The sequence below is a fragment of the Orbicella franksi genome, chromosome 13 (genome assembly GCF_964199315.1).
Source record: "Orbicella franksi chromosome 13, jaOrbFran1.1, whole genome shotgun sequence".
NCBI lineage: Eukaryota > Metazoa > Cnidaria > Anthozoa > Scleractinia > Merulinidae > Orbicella > Orbicella franksi.
In genome coordinates, this window is record NC_138157.1 from 4,257,076 (window position 1) to 4,280,455 (window position 23,380).

At 39.0% G+C, this 23,380-nt stretch overlaps 3 protein-coding genes across 8 annotated transcripts in view; 1 reads left to right on the plus strand and 2 right to left on the minus strand.

The window, feature by feature from the left end:
• Positions 1-23,380, plus strand: part of LOC145465244 (uncharacterized) — a 39,868-nt gene that overhangs the window by 1,902 nt on the left and 14,586 nt on the right. Inside the window, exons 1-5 of one of the 6 annotated variants that reach the window (XM_081449019.1) lie at positions 15,191-16,283; positions 18,028-18,172; positions 19,799-19,963; positions 21,485-21,640; positions 23,159-23,299. The gene's annotated coding sequence lies outside the window, so the exon portion shown is untranslated. Of the gene's footprint in view, positions 1-15,190; positions 16,284-18,027; positions 18,193-19,263; positions 19,964-21,484; positions 23,320-23,380 lie in introns of those variants that run through there. The other 5 variants (XM_081449021.1, XM_081449020.1, XM_081449018.1 and 2 more) reach the window with 5 other exon arrangements.
• Positions 86-5,790, minus strand: LOC145465255 (uncharacterized). The gene is made up of 6 exons (XM_081449034.1): positions 5,368-5,790; positions 3,765-3,826; positions 3,018-3,098; positions 2,759-2,821; positions 1,295-1,444; positions 86-561 (listed from the first exon to the last, which is right to left on the minus strand). The coding sequence occupies exons 1-6, from the start codon at positions 5,670-5,672 to the stop codon at positions 86-88; spliced, it is 1,137 nt and encodes a 378-aa protein (XP_081305160.1). The 5' UTR covers positions 5,673-5,790.
• LOC145465706 (uncharacterized) lies at positions 7,116-14,039 on the minus strand. The gene is made up of 6 exons (XM_081449476.1): positions 12,494-14,039; positions 11,585-11,646; positions 10,890-11,006; positions 10,354-10,416; positions 8,484-8,633; positions 7,116-7,713 (listed from the first exon to the last, which is right to left on the minus strand). Exons 1-6 carry the CDS (start codon positions 12,835-12,837, stop codon positions 7,235-7,237), a joined length of 1,215 nt encoding a protein of 404 aa, XP_081305602.1. The 5' UTR covers positions 12,838-14,039; the 3' UTR covers positions 7,116-7,234.

Below are 23,380 nucleotides of genomic sequence, written 5' to 3' on the forward strand. Positions count from 1 at the left end.
GTCGGAACTGGGCTGTGTTTTTTTGAGAAAAGAGATTACTGGGGAAGAGTCAGTCTCTTCAGGAATACTTTGGAATTTTAGTTGTTTATTTGGTACAAACGGCGCATGTCAGCTCTCTCCCATCGACGTATGGGAGGCATGGTAAGGCGCCGCAGCTTCCTTGCACAAGATACAACAATGCGCCATTTAGATCACCTTGGGAGCCGGGCACATACTCGGCTTCCCTGTCAACACAGAGAAAGTCGCGAACACTTTTATGGCCATAATAGGCTGTCATCAAGTAACCATGATACTCTTCGGTCCAACCAGACGGACAATCATTCCTTGCGGGCATCATCATTTCTGAACCACGTGATTCGACGTAACACACGGCACAAGGCGCTTCATGGTCGTGCAAGTTGTTTGTGAAAGGATTGAATGAACTCACTTCGTACTCCGTTCCGTATATACGACCGGCACTCTCCCAGCTGTCGCTATATTTATCATACTTTGGGTTGTTTGGTAGGCAAAGGTATTTTCCACCACCACCGCTATGAGCATAGTGCCCACTTCCAATAATTCCTAGACTAATGAGAGAAATTAAACAACAAGTCAGTAACAGAGAACGGGGAACTCTAATGGGGCATTAAATTATATTTTATACAACTTTCTAAACCCTACAACTTACTATGGTAACCATAACTAGATAACACGCACTGCTATCTGGATGGAAATCTGCAGCTTTCTATTGATACAATTACCACTTTCATCACTTCGGGTTCTTGAATTTTCGAGTTTCTTTTGTCTTTCTCCCTTCATATATGTTTGCAAGAGAAAGTGCCGATCTATACAAGCTTTTCATGCTGTAAATATTACTTTCAAGTAAAATTAAGCACGACTCTACTTCAACAGGCACGGTGGCCTCATGGTTAGTGCGCTCGTCTCCGGATCGAGCGGTCCAGGTTCGAGCCTTGGCCAGGGACATTGCGTTGTGTTCTTGGGCAAGACACTTTACTCTCACAGTGCCTCTCTCCACCCAGGTGTTTAAATGGGTACCGGCAAACTTAATGCTAGGGTTAACCCTGCGATGGACTAGCGTCCCATCCAGGGTGGAGTACAAATACTCCTAGTCGCTTCATGCTACAGAAACCGGGATAAGCTCCGGCCTGGTGGGCCCGCACTTGGCTGGTATGCAGACTTTACCTACTTCAATTTTTAAAAACTTCTTCTCATGCTCCACGTTTTGTTTTAAACTGCTCCCGATGAACCGTGCAGGCTAATTTTTTTTATGATTTTCTCATCAAAAAGCACTTACCTGTGTACACAACCTGAACGTCTCCACCACAGCTTGTCCGGCCCCACCTCACGTACTTGACACCACCCAGCCCCTTGCCTTCTTGTCCCTTCTGTCCTTTTGGTCCTGGGGGTGCCTGAGTACCAGGTGGTCCACTTGGACCAAAGTCTCCTGCAACATTTTGGAATGATTTTGTTTACACTCTCTTCATGAAAGCTAGTGGTAATCATTATGAGGAAAAAATGGCTCTTACATTGATGGTGTTGCGTCTTTTACAACTAGTAATTAATTTAACAATATCAGAAGAGGATGCATGGTTATAAGAGCGCTTATTACATAGTGATAATCGAAAATCGGAGTCGCAAGCGGAGTCATAAGCTCGATGGAATCGGAGTCAGAAGAATCAGAACGTTTCAATTTCTTCCGATTTCGTTTACGACTCCGTCGCTTATGATCCAGTGAATCACAAGGCCCGGAATGGAACATTGTGATTGGCTTATTCTTCGGCTTCTGCTTCCGACTCCGACAATCTAGTTTTCACTAGAACGTAAGCGACGGAGTCATAAGCGGAATGAGTGTTCTGCTTCCGACTCCATCGGTTTGATTTTCACTAGATCGTATCGCTCTACGCTTCTGATTACGACTCCGACTACGACTCCGTCGCCAGTGAAAGCCAGCCTTAAGAGAGTTAATCCTCCATATTCATTCCCAAGAAAATCCGTCCAAGTTATTTTAGATCACTCCTGGTTTCCGAAATCCCAAGAGGGACTATAAATAACCGATTCATCGATGCATTGTCATCCTCCACGAAAACATCCATGCAACGCGCATGGTAACATTATCCGCGGAAGGACTGGGTATCACGTTTAAAAATAACTTGAACGGGATTACCTTGATTATTATTCATTGAACTCACTATCTCTTTTCTGATTGGCCGAAAGCGTTCAGTGAATTTTCGAAATCAGCGCCTGTGACGTCATCTAGCTGCAGATTGTACAATAATCATGTCAAGGACACTCAAGGTCACGGGTAAGCATATCATGTATGACCGCGGCTCATGATTTCTAAGGGTAATCATGTCAAGTTCGCGCGCTTTGTGTTGCTTGCCGTCAGTGAAGAAGCATAAAAATAACTTCCATTTTTTTTTTCGTTCAATGTTTAATAAACAAGAGAAAATGAGGGGACAGAGAGGGACCCTGAGGGTGTTGGCTGGGATATGTCGATTCCACTAAAGTTATTTTTAGTTTTAGACGGAAACGGAAGTCTATTTCCCCAGACGTCCGCATGATACGTTTCACCCAATGATTAGAGAATTTTTAAAGGGTGGTCTCGGTGGAAATACGTTTTCCCACTAGAAGCGCGTAAAGAAAAACGATAGATTCCACAACCTCTCTGCATATCACAAAAGCCTCATCCAATAACTGTTTAGCAAATGCGGGGTTAGCTCTCTCACCCTTCTTCTTCTTATAAATTTTTTGTTGATACCTTTTGGTCCCGGGAAGCCTCGGGCTCCAGCAAGACCTTTTCTGCCGTCACGGCCGTCACGACCTGTGAATAAAGAGAAATAGCAAAAGAGAAAGCAATTTCTCCTCCCCTCTACCTAGTCTCCACTTGAAATTTGAGTCCACTGTAAGAAACTGTCTCATGATGTGTATTTTTTTATAACGATTTCTTTTCATCACAATCGACTTTGACCAGAAAACGTTTTATGCTTATTTTTTTTTATTTTTGAATGAAGCAAAACTTTTATTTTTCCTCCAACCTGGTGCTCCTGGTGATCCCGGTGGACCCGCGGGACCATCCCGCCCGTCCCTTCCGTCCCGTCCTGTGTAGAATTAAGAAATTATCATTAGCGTTGCTTTTAAAGGTAAGCGTCGAATTGCAAGAGTAAAAAATAACGAGTGCTGTGCGAGCAAGCGAATGAAGAAACGTAGCAAAAATGCCAATCTCCTTTCCCTTCGATTCAATTATCTCTCGTTCTTGTGAATGGGGTTCGTTGCCAGTATTTTATTTGTCATCGCGCAGCAAGTCACGATCACTCTCTCTATGCAAGTCTAAGATCTGGAGTCAGTACGCCATAAAACTTGAAGACAGTACTCGCTTGAGTTATGATAACATGGCGGGAAAGAACGAGGAACATCAAAAGCACATCTATGTTTTATAACTCGAGGTGTTAGGTCATTTCTTATATGAAACAAACCATGGAAACAAGTAGTTGTCATTTTTCATTACTTTTTCCATGGATTTGATGGAAAAGACTCATTCAGTAATTACAAAACAGCCTCAAACGTTTAACTCAGATAGAGCTTTAGTTTCAGGGGTCGATCTGGGGTTTTTTCAATAGATTAAAATATGAGGAAAACGTAATCAAGCGAACCTTTATATGATTCTCTTGCTCTCGATTCTTCTCCAGGAAATTATTTGTTTTCTCGGAGAGCCCTAAAAAAAAAACAGAAACCTAAATAAAAGCCTGTTTTGGAATGATACGAACCTTTACATGATTCTCTTGCCCTCGATTCCTCTCCAGGAAATGATTTGTTTCCTCGGAGAGCCCTGAAAAAAGGAAGCAGAAACCGAAATGCAACTCAAACAAATAAAACTAACGTCTTTTAGCTTCTTGTCGAAACTTTTTTCCAGTAAGGTAACTTCCTAAATTTTTCAAGTTTACCACTTTATAACAAATTCAGCTAGACACCTTGTGCGAATTAACGACCTGATCATCTCATTAATGACTTCATGACTGAAATCAAATTGTTCCAATGAAGACGATATAATATAAAAGCAATATATGTGATAATATGAAGAATATTAAATAACAGAAATAGCATCAAGTGAAAAAACTTTTACCAAAGCTCTAGCCACTGAGTTACTGGAGACTGTCTGGTAAAGGGTGAAATGTGTAGTTTCCAGTATCTCAGATCAGTGGTTAGAGCATCCGGCTAGATCACGGAGGGTCGTGGGATCAAATCCCATCTGGAACTGGGATTTAATTCCGAGTTTTTCAGTTGATGCTATTTCTATCACTTGACCTATTGACGCCTCTGCTGCCCGTAACCGCCCGTGATGATTATTGATCTTTGTTCCACTTCTGACGTCATCACCTTTTACCAGAATTAGCATCACTTACACTCAAGTTCTGCAGGAGGAAAAGATCTTTCCAATAATACCCAGATCAGAGTGATTGGGTCAATTGAGTGTGAAATATGCACGAAAATGCTTAGAAATTTTAGTGAAAGACTCGGAGAAAAATTTTTCTCTACTACACTTGGCTACTCCGTGGTAAGAATTTCCCGTCTCGATAATGCTTTTGCGGGAATTCTTCAACTGCAAGCAAGTCCAGAAGTAGGTCAACAACTGCAGCAAAAAGATAAGAACTGGAGAAAAAGGAAAAGCAAACAAAAAATACAAAAACAAAAAACAAAAAGCCTAAGGACATAGCACGTAGGATCTCAAAATTTTGGTTTCTGCGCATTCCCGGGCAAAAATGTCATAAAACGCGATGCTAATGGAGAGAAAGGCATGCTGTCTTGTTGTAAATGCCTTTTTGAGTAGATTGGAGCTAATCTACCTCATATCCAGGCTAAAAATGTCCAAAATCTCTAAAAATGCGTTTTTTTCCAAAAATCTCCAGGTGTCAATGGGTTAATCACGCGACCAAATTTTTCAAAACTGAATCCCTTTGTCCCAAAAGTTGGATTTTAGTTTTATTTTGTTAATATGTAATAATGGTTGCATAAAAAATAATATTAAAATAATTATAAAAACTAATGCTATTTGTCTGCCTTCCGGTAGCTCTAGGTTCCACTCGACCGCGTTTGGAAATGGCGTGATTAGACACGTACAACTAACTAATAATTTAAACTTCCTTTATATCTTGATCATCGAGCCCAAGAGAGCGAGATCTCGGTCTATCGACTATTTGTATGGTAACCATACTTAACAAAATGGCTTAAGCAAAACGAAATCAACTCTGTAAGAAGATAGGAAAAGCATAGAATTTTTCATTAATATAAGAATGCCCGCTTATTGCACTGAACCACTCACGTTTTCACCCTTCACTATCCTGCATGCCGAAAAGAGGAAGGAAATCTCACCTGAATTCTAGAACTTTCAGTCGTTTCTCGAGGCCTTCAAGACTCAAAGCCAATGCTCTCTTCTCCCTGACAAGCAAACCTTTAGCTTCAAGTCCTTTATCTCTGTCGTTGTTATACCGGAGTGTCCGCTCCAATGTGTTCATTTTGTCATCGATTGCAGTCAATCTTTGTTTCATGTTTTGCTGTTCAAAGAACAAAATGGTGATGCATGACATCAGGAAAACCACCACGGCTACATATAGGACGCAACAAAGAATCTCCGAAAAGCGCCCTTTTAGCTTATGTTCTTTTTTATCTTGATCCATGATGTGCCGGTGAAACTTTGACCGAGAAGAAATCTGAACTTTTAGGAAGCTCTATTCACAAAATACATCCCTTAGTTACATTGAGCAACCGACATGAAAAGTATTTTCAAAATGAGGTCTGCTTAGACTCACCTCTGATATAAAACGGAATAATATTGTATCTGATTACAGTCACATGTCTGAGTGAAGCCTTGGAGCCAATGGCTCATAGCTGCCGGAGCTTATCCCGGTTTCTGTACCGACAGTCAGATTTACCGGAAGATAATGTCTCAATTTACCAAGTGAAACGGTTATAACGGGTTTCTGCGAGAGGGGACCTTTATTCTTGTGTTTGTTTTTATCTCAGTGACTCTTCAAGAGGAACGCTGGAAATTAAACTCCGACTGAGATTGAACTGGTGATAGTGATGCATGTAGAAATAAACCTCACTTTTTAGCATCAAGTTAGAACGATTAACGATGCCCGCGCCGCTTTGTATAACATCTAAAGGAGATAGCCTGACCTATTTCCAGGTTGTATGCGAAGATAACAAAATGATAACAAAAGAAAAACCGCTAATAGGAAGAGATATTTTAACTTTTATTTCCCAAATAATTATTCTGCAGTCAGTTATTATTCAGTTCTCAGTATGTCTGATCGATTCAGGTGATAAGTCGGGTAAGAATTTCAAATATGGAAAATATATCTTACGTAACTTGCTTTCATTCCCATTTCAACGCTAGACAGGTCAGATATGCAGTGATATAATATACCGCTCGATGGAGCATCTGCAGACCTCATCAGATTATAACAATGTGTTTCACTGTGAAGGTCTTCACTGAATTCTCTCCGTAAGCCAGTTTTAAACTTCCTAAAGGTATGGTACGATTTTAGAATTAGAGATCAACCAGTGGAAGCATGAAAATCTGCGTCGAATTAGCGAAAATGTTAGTCCAAAAATCGAGCCAATGAGATCATGCGTCTGCAGAGTCATCTTAAGTGGCCCTGCCGGCGAAGAGGAACGAGCGGCCCTGGGAACGAAAATGGTAGCGATTGATGCAATAATAATTCCAGTCTACATTGATGTTTGATCCAGGTTACCTTCGAAATTTTAGTTTTTATTCTGTAGAGATCTGTGATGACCTTATGTCCAGGCCGGACGATGAGGATTATCCGTAGTGATCGTGAAGATCGCTCAACTTTGTCTAAAGCAGTCAAATGAAAAATGTTTTACTCCCTCAATTTAAAAATTTCTTTTCCAAACCGAGCAGATATTATTAAGGCTTGCACCCAAGCGCAAGCGTCGTAATTCACACGAAGCCATCATATCGTGCTTCAATATATGCTGTGACGTCAAAACTAAGTTGTCAAGTTTATTCTATTCTAAACTGGCATTTTTCTCGTAAAACGAAATACATAACACAAAATAATAGACCTGAACAATACTAGCATTTTATATTACTTCAGTTGTTATTTTGTTCTCTTGGCGCACCTGTAAACTAGCTGGTGCGTCCTCCGTTACCATAGCTAATTGTGTTGTCCAAGTAAAATAAAACCGTCTATGTCTATATTTGAGCGCAAACTTATTTTGTGCACACTGCGCATGTGAGCTCTCGGCCCTCGTAATAAGGTGGACATTTTGAGAAAAATCCACAATTTGCCTGAACCAAGTACAATAATGCACCATTATGGCTGGATTGACTTCCCGGAACCGACTCGACATCCCAGTCAACACAGATAAAATTTCGAGTGTTTTTGTGATCCCAGTGTTCAGTCATAAGGTACCCATGATACTCTTCGGTCCAACCATTAGGACAGTCATCCCTTGCAGGTATCATCAGCTGAGTGCCACGTGACCTGACATAACACACGACACAGGGAGCATCATGGTTATGGACATTTCGTTTAAAAGGATTGAAGGAGCTCACTTCATACTCGGCGCCATATATGGCTCCAGTTTCTTCAAAACTGTCAGTGTATTTTCCATATTTGGGTTGGTTTGGCAAACAGAGGTGGTTACTTCCTCCTCCTGTGTTGTCGTGATGGCCGCCTGCTATGAACCCTGGGTAGCACATCAGAAGAAGACGAAAAGAGTATCAAGAGTATAATGGTTTTGAATAGTTTTAATCAGTATTTAATTTGTGATTTTTACCTGATGAATTGCGATATTAGCGTTGTTAAGTTGTTAGGTTCTCATTAGTTATTAGGTGGAATACCTGTAAACTAGCTCTCAACCTAAGCGTATATCCACGTTAAATAAAGCAATCATTCATTCAAACCCTCATAAGGAGGTTGAACAGCACAAAGAAGTCAAACGCACCGCGAGCGCAGATCTCGCCAAGAATGTACTGTTGCTGATTGTGATTAGGACATTTACGGAAAACAAATACGCTTTGAACGGCGAATATGTATAAATTATTCAAACAACTCTTATCTACAAGCTTTATCGTGGTATGTTTTACGATTCAACCTTTTACAAACAAAGAAACAAATTACTTGTGGTGCAATCCTCGGTAACTATGAAACAAAACACAGCCAAAATCGCTACTTTCTTTCCGCCCTACAGAACTCTTTTCAACAAAAACATGAGCAATGATTTTTGACCGAGATGAGGCTATAAACTATAGTTCATATATGTGCGTAACTTTTTGTCCAATTGAAAATCTTAAAAAAAGACAGATGTTTGAGATAGAAAGTAGAATCAAACCAAAATACGCGCCGGAACGACGAAAAACAATTGTCAAGTTAAATCAGAATCCAAATCACCATAGTGACAGAGGTGTCTCAGTGCCCAGTTTCCAGTCGCGGTTTGTTGTCTTTAAAAGCACTTACCTGTGTATACAACCTGTGCATCTCCACCGCAGCTTGTCCGGCCCCACCGCACGTACTTGACGCCACTCAGCCCCTTCCCCTCTTGTCCCTTTTGTTCCTTTGGTCCAGAAGGTCCTTCAATACCGGCTTTTCCACTTGGACCAATGTCTCCTGAAAAAGATTCATTTTAAAAGTTTTTTCTCGTATTATCCTTACGAGACAAAGCGTTCGTACGTGGAGCTGCCTAGGGTTTCGGGTACTGTTCCTGTGCTCCGGAGCATCACTGTTGATCATTTTTAAGTTTCTGTTTTGCATGATTTAATATATTTTCTTTTTTATTCAGTTTTCTCAATCAGAACAGCAGTGAAATAAATCATCCCCTCCACATTCGTATTCTCGGTATTGGACTGGAACTAGCTTGCAATGGAGGCTCATGCGGGAAAATATCATTAAAAAGTGATTAAGAAGCAATCCGATAGGAAATCAAGCGAGTTCAGTTTATAGTGGACAAAAACCTGGTACCAGAATAATTTTAGGTATTTTACAGTCCCCGTTACATTTTCTTAGAGCTAAAAATATAAATAGTTGCCTCAAATAACACCGAAAACAAAATACCCACAAGAAAATAAATTTCAAAGTCCAGAGAAATTGTGCAATTACCGGTAACATTTCATCATCAGTTTCATTTCACCAGTACTTTTAAGTGTTTCATATGAACTTTAAAATTTGGTGTTGTTAAAAATGATTTTTTTTTTTTAGAAGATATTTAAATCAGTCGCACAGAAGTTTGCAATACAATGTAAATCAGTAATGTCGATACAAAGTTTTTGTCCGCTTGTTACTCGAGCTTCTGGTGGATTCCTTGTTAATGTCATTGACATTTGAAAAGATTTCCCACATTAGCCTCCGTTGCATGCTAGTTCCAGTCCTATACCGAGATTGATTGATTTCTAATTCTCTTAATTTTTTCTACATTCGTTGCATTTCAATTAACTAGTAAAACAACGATCAGTATGAATATTTGAACTCGTCTTGGAAGAAAGCGCGGGAAAATAAACGAGTGACTTTCTTTGCTTTCTTTCTCCGGAGATGTTTATATGGTGTTATAGTAACACTCGTGAAAGCTTGCGGAGAATTCCATAAAGCCATTGAAGCATTTCTTGTTCTCCTAATCTTCCACTCCTGTTTTTTTTTTTTTTTTTAACTCGATTGAAACACGTGAAATCTTTTCTAAATTCGAATCAACAAATTTTTAGAAACGGATTTCACTAAGAAAGTTAACGTTAAAAAGCTGAGATCAAAGATTGATGCCGTTGTCCAGCCTGTTTACACAAGTCAGAAGATCAAAGGACAATTCAAACCAAAGGAACATAAGCCTCCAATTGTGAATCAACAAAACGTTGTTTATTATTACAAGTGTGGTCTGTGCGATGCAGACTATGTCGGCTTCACGAGTCGACACCTACAGCAACGTGTGGAGGAACATAAACGATCAACAATCGGCAACCACGTAAAGTATGAGCACGGAAAGGATACAGAGACCATTGGAAGCAATTTCAGGATTTTGAAAAAATGTCAGAGTAAACTGGACTGTTTGATTTTTGAAATGCTTTTTATTCGTAAACTTCAACCAAAATTGAACATACAGAATGACTCGATCCACGCAAAGCTATTTACTTAATTATTTCTTGTATTGTTTCTATGCAAATATTTTAGAGTTTAGTCAGTGTCTCAATAGCATTCTTATAATCGATTGCATATATTTGGGCGCATGCAAAAATTTTACTTTTCAACTTGGAAATGACCGTCCAACGGTCGAAACGTCGTTGCTTTTTAACGTTAACTTTTTTAGTGTTATCTTTTCTATTTCTAAATAAATCGTAATGGATACCTTTTGGTCCCGGCAGGCCTCGGGCTCCAGCAGAGCCTTTTCTGCCGTCACGGCCGTCACGACCTGAAGATATAATGGAGAATTGAAGTAATGAAGAAAGCAAATTGTTCTTTTCGCTACCAGTTACCTTCATCTACAATGATCGGTTGTGCTAATTTGGCCCTGAATATAGTATTGATTTCGAGCTTTGACTTCTCCAAAGGTGTACGTAAGCTTCTGTGAAGCGCTCGTTGTACCTAAACCTAAGCTCTGGCGCAACGTTTCTATGTGGGAACAATACACTACATTTGGCGAAAAGATTTCTCCAATTAAATCAGAACAATAGCCTTGTTGATTACCTGGCTGATATACATCATCAGTTCTCAGAAGTCAAACGTTATTCAAACCTTATCAAAGAAATATGAGTTCTAAGCAAAACGGTGCTTGTACGTAATTAACCCAATCTTGTCCTTTTTCTCCGAGGGGGGCCTTCCAAGAAACAAATTTTCATTTTCATTTGTCACAAGTACTAATAACAATGCTTCGTGCTCCCTAACCTGGTGTTCCTGGTTGTCCTGGTGTTCCTGGTATCCCTGTTGTTCCTGGATGTCCTGGAAGCCCTGGTGATCCCGGGGGACCCGTGGGACCATCTCTGCCGTCCCGCCCGTCCCGTCCTTTGCAAAAGAAAATAATTGCTTATACAATGTAACTGTCGAATTTTTGTTGTGTAAAGTCGATCGTATCAGGAATGATCCAGATAACAACTCATGTCGTGTAAGTAAAAAAGCAGACACAATAGGCTTAGAAATACTGGAACAAAGAAATGTTCTTTCTCTTTTCCCATTTTTTCTCGCTCATGGGGAGGGGTTCAGTTTCCTCTTTTTTTACCCATCGTGCAACAAGTCAGCTTGCATTCATCACGCCCCAGTCCTCGTCAGCCTTTTAAGCCTGCGGCCCTAGACTAGAAGCCTTGAAAATAGCACTAGCTAACTTTTAAGAACACAGAAAGTTCTCCGTATTTTCAGAGAGGTTTTCAAACACGGGTATATATTTTTTGAGAACATTTCTTGTATAAAGCAACAATTGAAGTAATTGTCGATGTTTCCAATGTCCTGTTATTTCACCAGGTGTAAATGTTTATACGGACAATTTAATTACGGAAACACCGTAATTCACAGGTACCAAATGGGCTCGAACGTTTGACCCAGAATACAGCTCTAATTTGTGGGATCTGTTTTGGAATGATACGAACCTTTATACGATTCTCTCACTCTCGATTCCTCTCTAGGAAATGATTTGTTTTCTCGGAGAACCCTGAAAAAGGAAACAGAAACCTAGATGCAACCTTAAAACAAACGAACATATTGTTGAAACTTCTTTTTTCAGTACTTATTGCTTCCTTAATTCTCTTTACCACTTTGTAGAAAATTAAACTAGAGAGCTTATGAGAATTAACGACCTGATCAACTCAGGAAAGACGAAGATAAAACTAGGAAATGTATGATAATGGTTAGTGTGAGAATAGCCACTTGACGGAAACGTGAAAATGAAGTCAAATGAAAAATAGAGAAAATTAAGAGAGGAATAAAAACCCAAATAAAGAAGTTTTTTTAGAATAATTTGTGAGGTTTATCTGGATGCTCCTTCGGGTTCTCTTTTTCATTAGAAAATTCCAACGTAGTATCTTACTGGTGGCATCTCCCGGCTTGTGGCTTGACCCACGAAAAAGTATCAGGACATATCTGTTTTCCATGAGGTCGCTTCTAACGCCTTTAGGTTCCATCTGACTCTTTTGGAATTGACCTGAATAGTCACACCCAATATTTCCTGTATATCTTGACAGTAAAAGAAGAAAATCTCGACCTATGCTATCGCATGACAACCATAGTTATAAAAAGTAGTTCAAAGAGCCCGGAATAAACTTTTTAACCAGAAAAGAATGTAGCATAGTAAATGGTTTGAACCCAGGACGATCCAGGAGTATCGATAGTTTGTATAGTGTGATCATCCTGGTGACAAAAAGACTATCTTAACCTGGCGACTTTCCAATGTAACTATGCCTGCTTTTGCTTAGCGCCATGATGCATGACCGTTTTAGCAGCTGAAGGTGATTAATCTTCACCCGTGGTAGCGTATGTTGGGAAGAAAAACGGAATCTCACCTCAATTCTAGAACTTTCAGTCGTTTCTCGAGGGTTTCAAGACTCAAGACCAGAGCTCTCTTCTCCCTGATAAGCAAAGCTTTACCATCAGGCCGTTCATGTTTGTCCGCGCTGTTTGATTGACTTGCAGGAAAGAACTTCTTCAACGTGTCCTTGGTTATCATTTTGTCCTCGAGCGCAGTCAATCTTTGCTTCGTGTGTTGTTGTTCCAAAAATAAGACGATGTTACATAACACAAGAAACACAACCACAACCGCATACAAAACGCAACGAAGAATCTCCGAAAGGCGGCCATTTGTCTTTTGTTCGGTTTTGTCTGACTCCATGAGGAATGCTGGAAACATCGAAAGAGATCCGACTGCTAATACCCTTGTCGTTTTGTAAAAGAGACGGTCTGGCCCGCCTCCAGATGCACTTGTCGATGTTGAAAAGATAAGATCAGAGTGGCTTTGAGCCACTCAACTTGGAAAATGGATCATATGTAAACAGTGGAAATTTGATGCTACTGAACTGATGTTTTAATCCGTAGGTTAAAGTGTCTATACGGCCAACAGGGTTTTTTGCTGTTTTGGTATCTCTATAATGTGTAAAAAGATATTCTAAGAAAAAATATTGGATTCCGACATTTTAACGCCCAAAGATCTAACTTTAAAGTTCCCGCTTCAGCCACGCCCAATGAAGTTGTCCGTGAATCAGTGCAAAAAAAGTCTCGGTTTCTGAATGGGTCGTGACGTCAAGTCAGGAATTGCCACATCCTGCTAGTTCAGGTCACTGTTGTTTCAGTAGTGGTTAGGAGTTTTCGTCGACAAAAAGCAAACAAAGCGAAGTTGGTGGAACAATGCGGTCGTCGATCAAGCAAAATAAAAACGTGAAGCTTTGAGGTGTTCTTGAAGTTACATCATTCGTCACCAATCTTTCATTACGCGGTCAACTTCATTGGGCGTGGTCGAAGCGGGAAATTTAAAGCTTGATTTCTTGGCAAAAAAGCACCGGAATTGATTTTTGTTTGGTTTGAATACATTTTTAAATGTTATGGAGATACCAAAACCACAAAAGCCCTGTTGGCCGTATAGACACTTGAAGCATTGTTAAGAAATGCAACGGTAACAGAATACACGAGATGTGACACCGCTGAAAACATTCATGAAGTTATTCCGATCACCAAAGCAAGTAATAATTCTCATTTTCTTTTCTTTTTTCTTAATTTGTTACCTTTTAATGGATCTTAGAAATCAAAACACTGTTTTCAACGTGGATTCATTATACCACAAGGGCAACACCGAGTCTCGTCCGATCAAAAAGTTAAGCCCTGTTCGGCGTGGTTCCTATTTGGCTGGGTGACCAAATAGAAATACCCTCTTTTGTAATAACTTCTTTTTTCTCTTCTTTTTTTTTTTTCTTCCCTTTTCAAAGCGATATCGGTGACTGCAGAACTCCCAGCCTTGTGTAATGTCTTTTCTCCTATTTATCAACTGTTTGTTCATATCATTTCTCCATGTCCGTATTTATTTGTATTTATTTACAATACCGTACAAATAATAGTGAAACGCGTCGTTCAAATTCTCCTCAATTTTCTAGTCTGTTGATCGTCTAAAAATTTCAGTCACGGCTTGAATCATTCGAAAATTCCTACAGTTCAACAATTGTGTGATTTTTAATATCTTCTTTTTTAGCAATCGAGTATGGTTAAACCTGTATTAAGTGGACACCTTCGGGAAATGAGCTATTTGTCTAATTAGCTTCTATACACAGAGATGTTCGTACGAAAATCTATTCAATTTAGATCATTGTGGCAGTAAAATATTGAGTACTTGTGTCAAAAAGAACAATGTGAAAAACTTGCTGATAAAAATTAAAATTAATCACTCCGTAAGGAAGTCGTTTCAGCCTGCCTTCAGATTGCAGATCGAGCATAGTTTGAACTTCGCTACGACTGCGAAAGCTTAATGCATTGGTCAGCGGATTCGATCACAAAAAGACTGACAGGAATCGACGGAAGGAAGGGAGGAAGGAAGGATGGTGTGAATCTCACATCCATACCTACAACATGGATTTTCCAAGTTAAAAACGAAAACAGACATAATTACCTTTTTGTGTGAGATACCTGTGGTGTCCCGCACTATATATTGTCATCGGCTCGTGTCAGTTAATGCAAAGGAGTATCCCACACATGTACCCTTTGGGTGCCTATTTTTTGGACAGGGGGTATATTTTAAGTCTTTTAACTTCTACTTCGTTTTCCCACATTTTCTGTCTCGTTGCTGTTGTTATTGTCGTTTTGGCAATGTCATTTAGGGCCTTCACAGACTGTAGACAAATATTTGTTATCGAGATCTAAATGTTGTCGGCTACCAATTGTGTCCGATGCGAGCATTCCGCACAGTGTTAGTTGTCGATAAATAAGTCAGGCCAGCGAGAGCTTGAGAAATAACGTCCACTGCGCATGCTCAAAATGCAATAGGCATGCTTAGATGTGTGCATTTAGTTGTCGATAGCAAATAGTTGTCGACAACTAAATGTCTAGTCTATGAAGGCCCTTACTCCGTAAAAAATAAAATCTTAATTTAAGATTTTTCGTCTTACCTCAGCACCAGAACAGTAGCTGACAACTTTAAAATCGGCTTTTGTTCTGGTGCTGAGGTAAGACAAAAAATCTTAAATTCATATTTTAGTTTTTATTCAGTAGAAAGCTTCAGAACGGCTGAACATGGTAGTGATCAATTATGGTAATGGTTAGGAAATATTTTTATTTTATGCAATATCTCTGTTATGTTTGATGGATTGCGGTCAGTGATTTTTAGCTATTTTTAGGCGAGAAAGACTAAGAACTCATTTTTCTAAATCCAGTTGTAAGACCTAAAATGACTTGGGTTGATTCCCACTTTCGACTTCTTGAATCGCCGACAGGCCAAATATACGATAAAGTTCCCAGTCTTGGCAGAGAAGAGGCCTAATGAGGTTTTAATGGACTAAGACCCTATTTGCTAGGGAAATGAGCTACTGTATGTTTTACTGACTGTAACTAATGCAGCAGCAACAATTTTAGGACGTACAGGGGTTTATTTCTTGTCGACTCATTGCCAGTGGCTTCTAAGATAAAAATGCACAAACATGTTACATAAACAGCGGAGCGACTAATTGCAACATTGGAAATAACATTGGAAATACGAGACACGATGAAAGTCGACATTTACCTGACGATTTGGGAATTCGGCGAAACAGCATAAATGAACGTAACGCTACATGTTAAGCGAGCGAATCTTATGCCATTTGCATGACTCCCGCCAAAGTCAAACTATTTAAATCAAATTCAACCTTTCTTTGCAGAACCGAGCAGATAACGACTGGAAGCGACACTTCAAGACCATTCATCATAATTAATTGAGGGCATTACAGTACAACAGTGGCAAACACAACTTCTTTTTCAGAATGTTTCAGTACCTAGTAAACCACTAAGCGATGAATATTCCATGGAAGCCTAAAATACGACATGAAAAGCTAACTATTCATACATTTTTTCGTATAAAAACTCGCCACGTCCACCGTATTTCTTTAGGATTATTTGAACCAATCAGCCTGTTCGTATGAATGGACCAATCAGCAAGGGTGTTAGTTCAGTCTTGGCTAGGGTATTCTCCCGCCCGCCACTTAGAAAAGTCGAGAAGGCCCTCGGCACGAAATCTCTTTTACGAACGCCCGAACCTCTGCGGAGAAGAGGGTTGAGAGTAGTGACGTGAGTGTTGTACACGTACTAGAGTTCGATCACAGAGGTAAATGGACGACTCTATTTGTAAGTAGACGACTTTATTTGTAAGCAATTGCTAACTGGTTAGTCGAAATCCATGTCTCTTATAGCTCATGGTATAACCTAGCGTTGCCGATTTCTGTAGTTGTCTGTATGGGTTCAACTGTTTGTCTTGGCTCATGATCGGTGCTTTATTAAATGAGTTCATTGAGCGACGCGCCAACTGATAGAACAACGGTCATACTAAAAGACGCTGATGCCAATGAAACGAGTATTAAAACATTACGTACACCTTTCCTTTCAGTCAAAATAGCGCATTTATTTCGTCGACGACGCGCTAAATTAAGATGTAAGATTTCACCGATATGGCATTTGTTCAGCCATGACCACTTCGTTTCATCTACGAGGCTAATGTTTTCCAGTCCACTTCAAGAACGCAGTCCTTTTCAATAAATTCAAGACAATGAGGTCTTCTTTTTGGGGTTTTTTCCTAAGAGAAAATTTCTGAAATTTAATGTTTCTTGTTAATTAATCTAGTTTCTATTTTGGCGGTTAAATTTGTAATACGTTATGCAACATTAGCAAGGAAATGCGCAAAAATGTGAAAATGCACTCATAATCTGCGCTTTATATATTAAATGATAACTGATAAAACAGTGGTTATGCTGATTCCAATAAAACAAGTATTAAAATATAACCATCCCTATCCCGTTCAGTGAAAACAGCGTGTCTACCTGAAAGGTTCTGCAGTTGTCCCTTCAACCAGCCATGACCAATTTTCGCTTCATCTGCCCAGTGTTTTTAAGTCGATATCAAGAGCGCTGTCGGATGTTACTGATTGAAGGCGATGAGTTCCTCTTTGGTTGAGTTTTTGTAGGACAAAATGCCTGAAATTTCTTTCTTTTCCTATTTTTGGCGGTTAAATTTCTAGTACGTCATGCAACGTTAGCAGGATAATGCAGTAAATACATTACTGTACGGCGGGAAATAGAAGCGCATTATCCGATTACTCGTTTGCCAAGGGCAATATTCTTTGTAGTTAATTCTTAAAGTGTGCGTCAGTTTCAGATGTATGCAGAGCAATCAGTTTATCGAAAGAATCAGTTTTAATCCAGATCGCAAACAAAACTGCAAGTGTAAAATCGTCCGGACCATTATTGACCGTTGTTACCTCCCACAATAGCAGACAATCGCGAAACGAAACTTAACCAAAATGACCATAAAAAATTAACATCTTTATTTTAACGTATTGCTAGCATTAATTTAGAGATAGAGTAAAATGAGATGAGAAATATTCTGATTTCTTTTTAAAAAGCGTCACTATTGATATAGCAAAATAATGAGGTGTGATTATGCATGAAGGATTAATCATGATCAGTCTATGAACTACGTAAAGACATTCAAGGAAAAGTAGACAAAATCAGCGGGGTTCCAAGAACAATAAAAAAAATTACTGTTTTCATAGAAAAATGTGCTTTAATTGCAATTTACAGCTGTCTACTACACCAGTGGCGGATCTAGGGGAGGAGCCCGGGGGGCCCAGGCCACCCCCCTCTCCTTATTTGGGGTAAGAAAAGAAGAAATCACAGAAGGAATAAAAGCCGGCAGGGCAAGCAAAACAAAACCGCCCTCCCCCCTCCCTTACCTCAAGGTCTGGATCCGCCACTTTATCAAGTTGATAAATAGCTAAGTGCTAAGCGTGTAGTTTGTCAACTGGTTTATTTAGATATTTATATACTCATCTTCAGAGTTCAATAAATTTTTTGTCACCACTTTCTCCCCTCCACAGAAGCTTAAAGTGGAAAAGATCTGCTGACCTTTTCATTTCTGCGCCTTCAGTCACAGCGCGAAGCGGATCTATATAACGAACCCCCGAACCTCTGCGGAGAAAAGAGAGGTGACACGAGTGCTGTACAAGAATTCAATCGCAGAAAGTAAGTGGACGAATATGTTTGTAAGTAGACGACTTTATTTGTAAGAAATTGTTTTTATTTAATCGAAATCCACGTCTCTTATAGCTCATGGCGTAATTTAGTGTTGCGAGTTCTTGAGTTGTCTGTATGGGCTCACTGTTTGTCTTGACTTGTCATCGGCAATCTATTAACTGACTTATTAATTCAACGAAGCGCCAACTGATAGAGCAGTGGTTATACGGCAAATCACTGATGTCAGTGAAACGAGTATTAAGACACACGATCGGTTTTCCTTTCAGTGAAAATAGCGCATTTATTTCGTCGACGACTAAATCAAGATGTAAGATTCAGCGATATGGCGTTTGTTCAGCCATGACCACTTTTCGTTTTATCTGGTTATTTTTTTCCAGTCGACTTCAAGAACGCAATCTAATTTGATAAACTGAAGGCAACGAGGTCTTCTGTTTCGACACTTCTAACGAGAAAATCTCTGAAAATTAATGTTTCTTGTCAATTAATCTAGTTTTTAATTTTGGCGGTTAAATTTTTAATACGTTATGCAACATAAGCGCGGAAATGGGCAAAAGTGTGAAAATGCGCTCATAATCTGCGCCTTATTTATTAAACAATGACTGATAAAACAGTGGTTATGCTGATTCCAAACGAGTGTTAAAATGTAACCATCGCTTTTCCGTTTAGTGAAAACAGCGTGTCTATATGATCATATGAAGGGTTTCAGTTGTTCCTTAAATCAGCCATGACTGACCAATTTTCGGTTCATCTGGCCAGTGTTTTTAAGTCGACTTGGAGAGCGCTGTCGGATGTTACTGATTAAAGGCGATGAGTTCCTCTTTGGCTGAGTTTTTGTAGGACAAAGTGCCTGAAATTTCATTCTTTTTAATTAATTTAGTTCCTATTTTTGGCGGTTTAATTGCTAGTACATTATGTAACGTTAGCATGATAATAAATTATAATGTATTATAAATACATTACTTTATGGCGGGAAATAGAGGTGTATTCTGCGATTACTTGTTTGCCAAGGGCAATATTCTTTGTAGTTTATTCTTAGGATTTGTTTCAGTTTTAGTGTGCAGATCAGAGAAATCAGATAATCGAAAGAATCAGTTTAGAGATCGCAAACAAAATTGTAAGTGTTAAATCGTCTGGACCGTTACTGACCGTTGTTATTTCCCGCAATAGTAGACAATCGCGAAGCGAAACCCCATAAAAAAGAAAGGCCTTTATTTTAACGTACTGCTGGCATTCAATTACAGATAGAGTAAAATGAGATGTGAAATACTCCGATTTCGTTTTAAAAAGCGTCTCTGTTGGTGTAGTAAAATAATAAGGGATGATTATGCATGATTAATCATGATTAGTCTATGAACTTCGGGATGGTCATTGAAACATTCAAGGAAAAGTAAACAAAATCAGCAGGGCTCCAAGAACAATAAAACATTTACTGTTTCCGTAGAAAGCAGTGCCTCAATTACAATATACAGCTGCCTACTAAACTGGTCTGTACTGTCCACGTTGATAAATAGCTAAGTCGTAAGGGTGTATTTTGTCAACTGGTTTATTTAGATATTTATATACTCATCTTCAAAGTTAAATTAAGTTTTGTTCACCACTTTCTCTCCTCCGCAGAAGCTTAAAGTGGGAAAGATCCGCTGGCCTTTTCATTTCTGCGCCCTCAGTCACAGCGCGAAACGGATCTCTATAACGAACCCCCAAACCTCTGCGGAGAAGAGAGAGGTGACACGAGTGCTGTACAAAAGTTCAATCGCAGAAAGGAACTGGACGAATATATTTGTAAGTAGACGACTTTATTTGTAAGAAACTGATCTTATTAGTCGAAATCCACGCCTCTTATAGCTCATGGTGTAATTTAGTGTTGCGAGTTCTGTAGTTGTATGTGGGCTCACTGTTTGTCTTGACTCATTATCGGTAATTTATTAACTGACTTAATTAAACGAAGTGCCAACTGATAGGGCAGTAGTTATACGGCAAATCACTGATGTCAGTGAAACCAATATTAAGACATACGATCCGTTTCTCTTTCAGCATGTTCAGTGAAAATAGCGCATTTATTTCGTCGACGGCTAAATTAATATGCAAGATTTCAGCGATATGGCGTTTGTTCAGCCATGACCACTTTTCGTTTCTTCTGGTTAATGTTCTCTATTCGACTTCAGGAACGCAATCTAATTTGATAAAGTGAAGGCAATTAGGTCTTCTCTTTCGACACTTCTAAGGAGAAAATTTCTGAAATTTAATGCTTCTTGTTAATTAATCTAGTTTCTAATTTTGGCGCTTAAATTTATAATACGTTATGCAACATTAGCACGGAAAAGCGCAAAAGTGTGAAAATACGCTCATAATCTGCGCTTTATTTATTAAACAATAACTGATAAAACAGTAGTTATGCTGATTCCAATAAAACGAGTATTAAAATATAACCATGCCTATTCCGTTCAGTTAAAACAGCGGGTCTACATGAAGAGTTTAATTCAGTTGTCCCTTCAATTAGCCATGACCAACTTTCGCTTCATCTGGTCAGTCACGTTTTTTAAGTCGATTTTAAGAACGCTGTCGGATGTTACTGACTGAAGGTGACGAGTTCCTCTTTGGTTGAGCATTTTAGGACAAAATGCCTGAAATTTCTTTTTTTTCCTATTTTTGACGGTTAAATTTCTAGCTCGTTATGCAACGTTAGCAGGATAATCCAATAAATACATTACTGTATGGCGGGAAATAGCAGCGCATTATCCGATTACTTTTTGCCAAGGGCAATATTCTTTGCAGTTATTCTTAAAATGTGCGTCAGTTTCAGATGTGTGCAGAGCAATCAGTTTATCGAAAGAATCAGTTTTAATCCAGATTGCAAACAAAACTGCAAGTGTAAAATCGTCCGGACCATTATTGACCGTTGTTATTTCCCACAATAGCAGACAATCGCGAAACGAAACTTAACCAAAATGACCATAAAAAATTAAGATCTTTATTTTAACGTATTGCTAGCATTAATTTAGAGATAGAGTAAAATGAGAGGTGAAAAATTCTGATTTCTTTTTAAAAAGAGTCACTCTTGATATGTTAAAATATTGAGGCCTGATTATGTAATCATTATTAGTCTATGAACTACGTGATGCAACAATTTCTATCCATTAAATAAGACATGCAAGGAAAAGTAAACAAAATCAGGGGGTGCGAGAACAATGAAACATTTACTGTTTCCGTAGAAAGCAGTGCTTTAACTGGTTTATTTAGATATTTATATACTCATCTTCAGAATTCAATAAATTTTTGGTCACCACTTTCTATCCTACGCAGAAGTTTAAAGTGGGAAAGTTCTACTTCTACGCCTTCAGTCACAGCGTGAAGCGGATCTCTACAACGAACCCCCGAACCTCTACGGAGAAGAGAGTGGTCACACGAGTGCTGTACAAGAATTCGATCGTAGACAACGGAAAGTGGACTACTTTATTTGTAAGTAGACGACTTCATTTGTAAAAAATTGCTTTCATTTAGTCAAAATCCTCGTCTCTTATAGCTCATGGTGTAACTTAGCGTTGCTGATTTCTGTATTTTTCTGTATGGGTTCAACTGTTTGTCTTGATTCATGATCGGTGCTTTACTAATTGACTCAGTCAAACGCGCGCCAACGATCACGTTTCGTTTCAGTGAAAATAGACGCGCTGTTTTCGCTGAACGGAAAGGCGATGGCTTATTAGCATCAGCATAACCACTGTTTATCAGTTATCGTTTGATAAATAAAGCGCAGATTATGAGCGCATTTTCGTGCTAGTGTTGCATAACGTATTACAAATTTAGCCGCCAAAAATAGAAACTAGACTCATTAATAAGAAACATTAAATTTCAGAAATTTTCTCCTAGAAAACACTGGAAAAAGAAGACCTAGTTGCCTTCAATTTATTAAATTGGATTGGGTTCTTAAAGTCGACTGGAAAAACATTAACCAGATTAAACGAAAAGTAGTCATGGCTGAACAAACGCCATGTTACTGAAATCTTGCATATTAATTTAGCCACCGAAGAAACACATGCGCCACTATGTGAAGGATTTCAATGGCATGGTTCGGCGATTGTTCTTTCAATCAGCCATGACCAATTTTTGGTACATCTGGTTAGTGTTCAGTTTAAGTCGATTTCAAGGGCGCAGCAGGATTTCATTGATTGAAGACGATGAGTTCGTCCTTTGTTGAGTTTTTAGGAGAAAATGTCTGAAATTCCTTTCTTTTTAATTAAATTAGTTCCTATTTTTGGCGGTTAAATTTCTGGTACGTCATGCAAAGTTAGCACCATAATGCATGTTAATGTATTTTAGAATGCATCACTATATGGCGGGAAATAGAGGTGTATTCTCCGATTACTCTTTTGCGCTTGCCAAGCTAGGGCAACGTGTAGTTTATTCTTAGGATGTGTTTCAGTTTTAGATGTGTTCAGAGCAATCAGTCTACCGAGAGAATCAGTGCAGTGATTGCAAACAAAACTTTAAGTGTACAATCGTCTGGACCGTTATTGACAGTTGTTATTTCCTGCAGATAATCGTGAGGCGAAACTTAACTAAAATGTCCGGTACCCATAAAAAAAGAAAGACCTTTATTTTAATTAACATGCATATTGCTGGAGATAGAGTGAAAAGGGATGTGAAATATTTTGATATGTTAAAATATTGAGGCGTGATTATACGTGATTAACCATGATTAGTCTATGAACTACGTGTTGCAACTATTTCAATCAATTAATTAAGACATTCAAGGAAAAGTAAACAAAATCAGGGGGTTTCCAAGAACAGAGAAGCATTTGCTCCTTTCTGTAGAAAGTAGCTCTTTTAAAATTACAATATACTGTCTACTTTACTGTCCAAGTTGATAATTAGTTAAGTCTTAGGCGCGTATTTTGTCAACTGGTTGACGTAGATATTTCTGTACTAATCTTCAGTGTTCAATAAATGTTCAGTCGCCTCTCTCTCTTTTCTCCGCAGAAGCTTAAAGTGGGAAAACTCCGCTGACCTTTTCACTGCTGCGCCTTCAGTCACATTAGGGGATCTCTATAACGAACCCTCGAACCTCTACAGAGAAGAGAGAGTTGACACGCGTGTTGTACAAGAGTTCCATTGCAGAAAGTAAGTGGACTTTTTTATTTGTAAGTATACAACTTTATTTATAAGATATTGTTTTTATTTAGTCGAAATCCACGTCTCTTA

Coding starts and splice junctions, on each gene's coding strand:
- LOC145465255 (XM_081449034.1), bottom strand. CDS start 5,672: ATGGATCAAGATAAAAAAGAACATAAGCTAAAAGGGCGCTTTTCGGAG. Junction 3,099..3,764: donor GGCAAGAGAATCATGTAAAG/GTTCGTATCATT, acceptor AATTCTACACAG/GACGGGACGGAAGGGACGGG. Junction 2,822..3,017: donor AGGTTGGAGGAAAAATAAAA/GTTTTGCTTCAT, acceptor CTTTATTCACAG/GTCGTGACGGCCGTGACGGC.
- LOC145465706 (XM_081449476.1), bottom strand. CDS start 12,837: ATGTTTCCAGCATTCCTCATGGAGTCAGACAAAACCGAACAAAAGACA. Junction 11,647..12,493: donor CTGAAAGTTCTAGAATTGAG/GTGAGATTCCGT, acceptor TTCCTTTTTCAG/GGTTCTCCGAGAAAACAAAT. Junction 11,007..11,584: donor AGTGAGAGAATCGTATAAAG/GTTCGTATCATT, acceptor TCTTTTGCAAAG/GACGGGACGGGCGGGACGGC.